We start from the raw sequence: 1,286 nt of genomic DNA on the forward strand, positions 1-1,286 counted from the left end.
ACAATCACAGGCTCCCCCTCCCCCCACCCCCTTCTCTCAAGATAACAGAACTCTAACCCCAGGCAGGCTAACAGGCCACTAGGGCAACAAAAGGACTTCTCAAATATTTGTATTCAAGCAAACAAACACAAAATCCCTTAAAACGGCACATTACAATCAATCCAAGGTATTTATAGTCTTCCGCGCCAGGGCTGGGAGGAGCGGGAGAGAATGGGCGCGAATCCCGACACTGATGTTTGTGTCCCTATTAGTTCTGCGTGGCGTATACACCGGTCCCTTTTTGGGCCACCAGGCAATCGGGGCCGCTGGGTCTCTCCCCTGCCCGCCCACTCCACCTACCCGAGAGCTCGGCCCACCTGTGGCGGAGAAGGGCCGTCGACCCCGCGGGTCTCCCCGCATCCCACGCTAGCGGCAGCTTCCAAAGTTCTGCGCCCTAATTGCCCTCTGTCTGCCACTTGCTGCTGAGTCTGGTCAGGGCGCTCTCCTCCTCCTGCCCGGAACGGGGGGCTTTCGGAGGGCCAGCGAGAAACGGGTCGCTTCATCCCGAAAGGCAAAAGTCGAGAGAAAGAACGGACTCCGACAGGTTTGCTTCGCCCAGTCTCGGATGGTGAGGGGCGCGGCCGGGCTGGCTAAGTGGGGAGGCGCTGGGGCGGCTGCCGCGGAGGTGCGAGGGCCGGTCAGTAGGGCCCCACGACCACCGCCTCCACCTCCTTAGACGGTCTCCGGTCTTTCACCAGGAAGTTGATCATGCCCTCGGACTTGATGAGGAGGTTGCAGCCGAGGAAGAAGATGCCGAAGACCACGGTGAGCGAGAGCACGCACATGACGGCGATCTGCACCACGCGCATGATGTACAGGCTGCGCTCGTCCGGGCCAGCCTCGGCGAAGCCGTCGTCGGTCACCACCGACGCCTGGGTGCAGCAGCGCACGGCGCGCTCCAGCGCCTCGCTGCTGTTGGCCAGGAGCAGGCCCGCCACATCGGTCTGGTTGTCCAGCGCTGGATTCATCCCGGGAGCCGGCGGGGCCCTGGAGACGCGCGGGTCCGAAGGGCGCGAAGGCGGTGGGGGTGCGGGAGGAAGGGTAGGGAGCTGAGCGCTCACTTGCAGATTAGCGCGCGCCGGGCTGCTCGCGCTCTCCTTTCCAAAGTCCCCGAGTCTTGGGACTTTCCCAGGAGCCCTTCCGACGCGCGCCGCCGCTCGGCTGGTCTGCGCCGTCTGCTCCTGCCTGGGCGGTGCTGGTTGCCGGCGCTCGCTCGACTGGGGGCTGTTGGAACTTGGCGGGGCTGG

General features: G+C 64.2%; 1 protein-coding gene across 1 annotated transcript; it reads right to left on the reverse strand.

Moving 5' to 3' along the window:
- Positions 1-13: 13 nt before the first annotated feature.
- On the reverse strand, positions 14-1,245 carry RPRM (reprimo, TP53 dependent G2 arrest mediator homolog). Its single transcript, XM_077749057.1, has one exon. The coding sequence runs from the start codon at positions 1,005-1,007 to the stop codon at positions 678-680; it is 330 nt and encodes a 109-aa protein (XP_077605183.1). The 5' UTR covers positions 1,008-1,245; the 3' UTR covers positions 14-677.
- Between the last annotated feature and the right edge of the window lie 41 nt (positions 1,246-1,286).

This window comes from Crocuta crocuta, unplaced genomic scaffold (assembly GCF_008692635.1).
Source record: "Crocuta crocuta isolate KB4526 unplaced genomic scaffold, BGI_CrCroc_1.0 C28604302, whole genome shotgun sequence".
Lineage (NCBI taxonomy): Eukaryota > Metazoa > Chordata > Mammalia > Carnivora > Hyaenidae > Crocuta > Crocuta crocuta.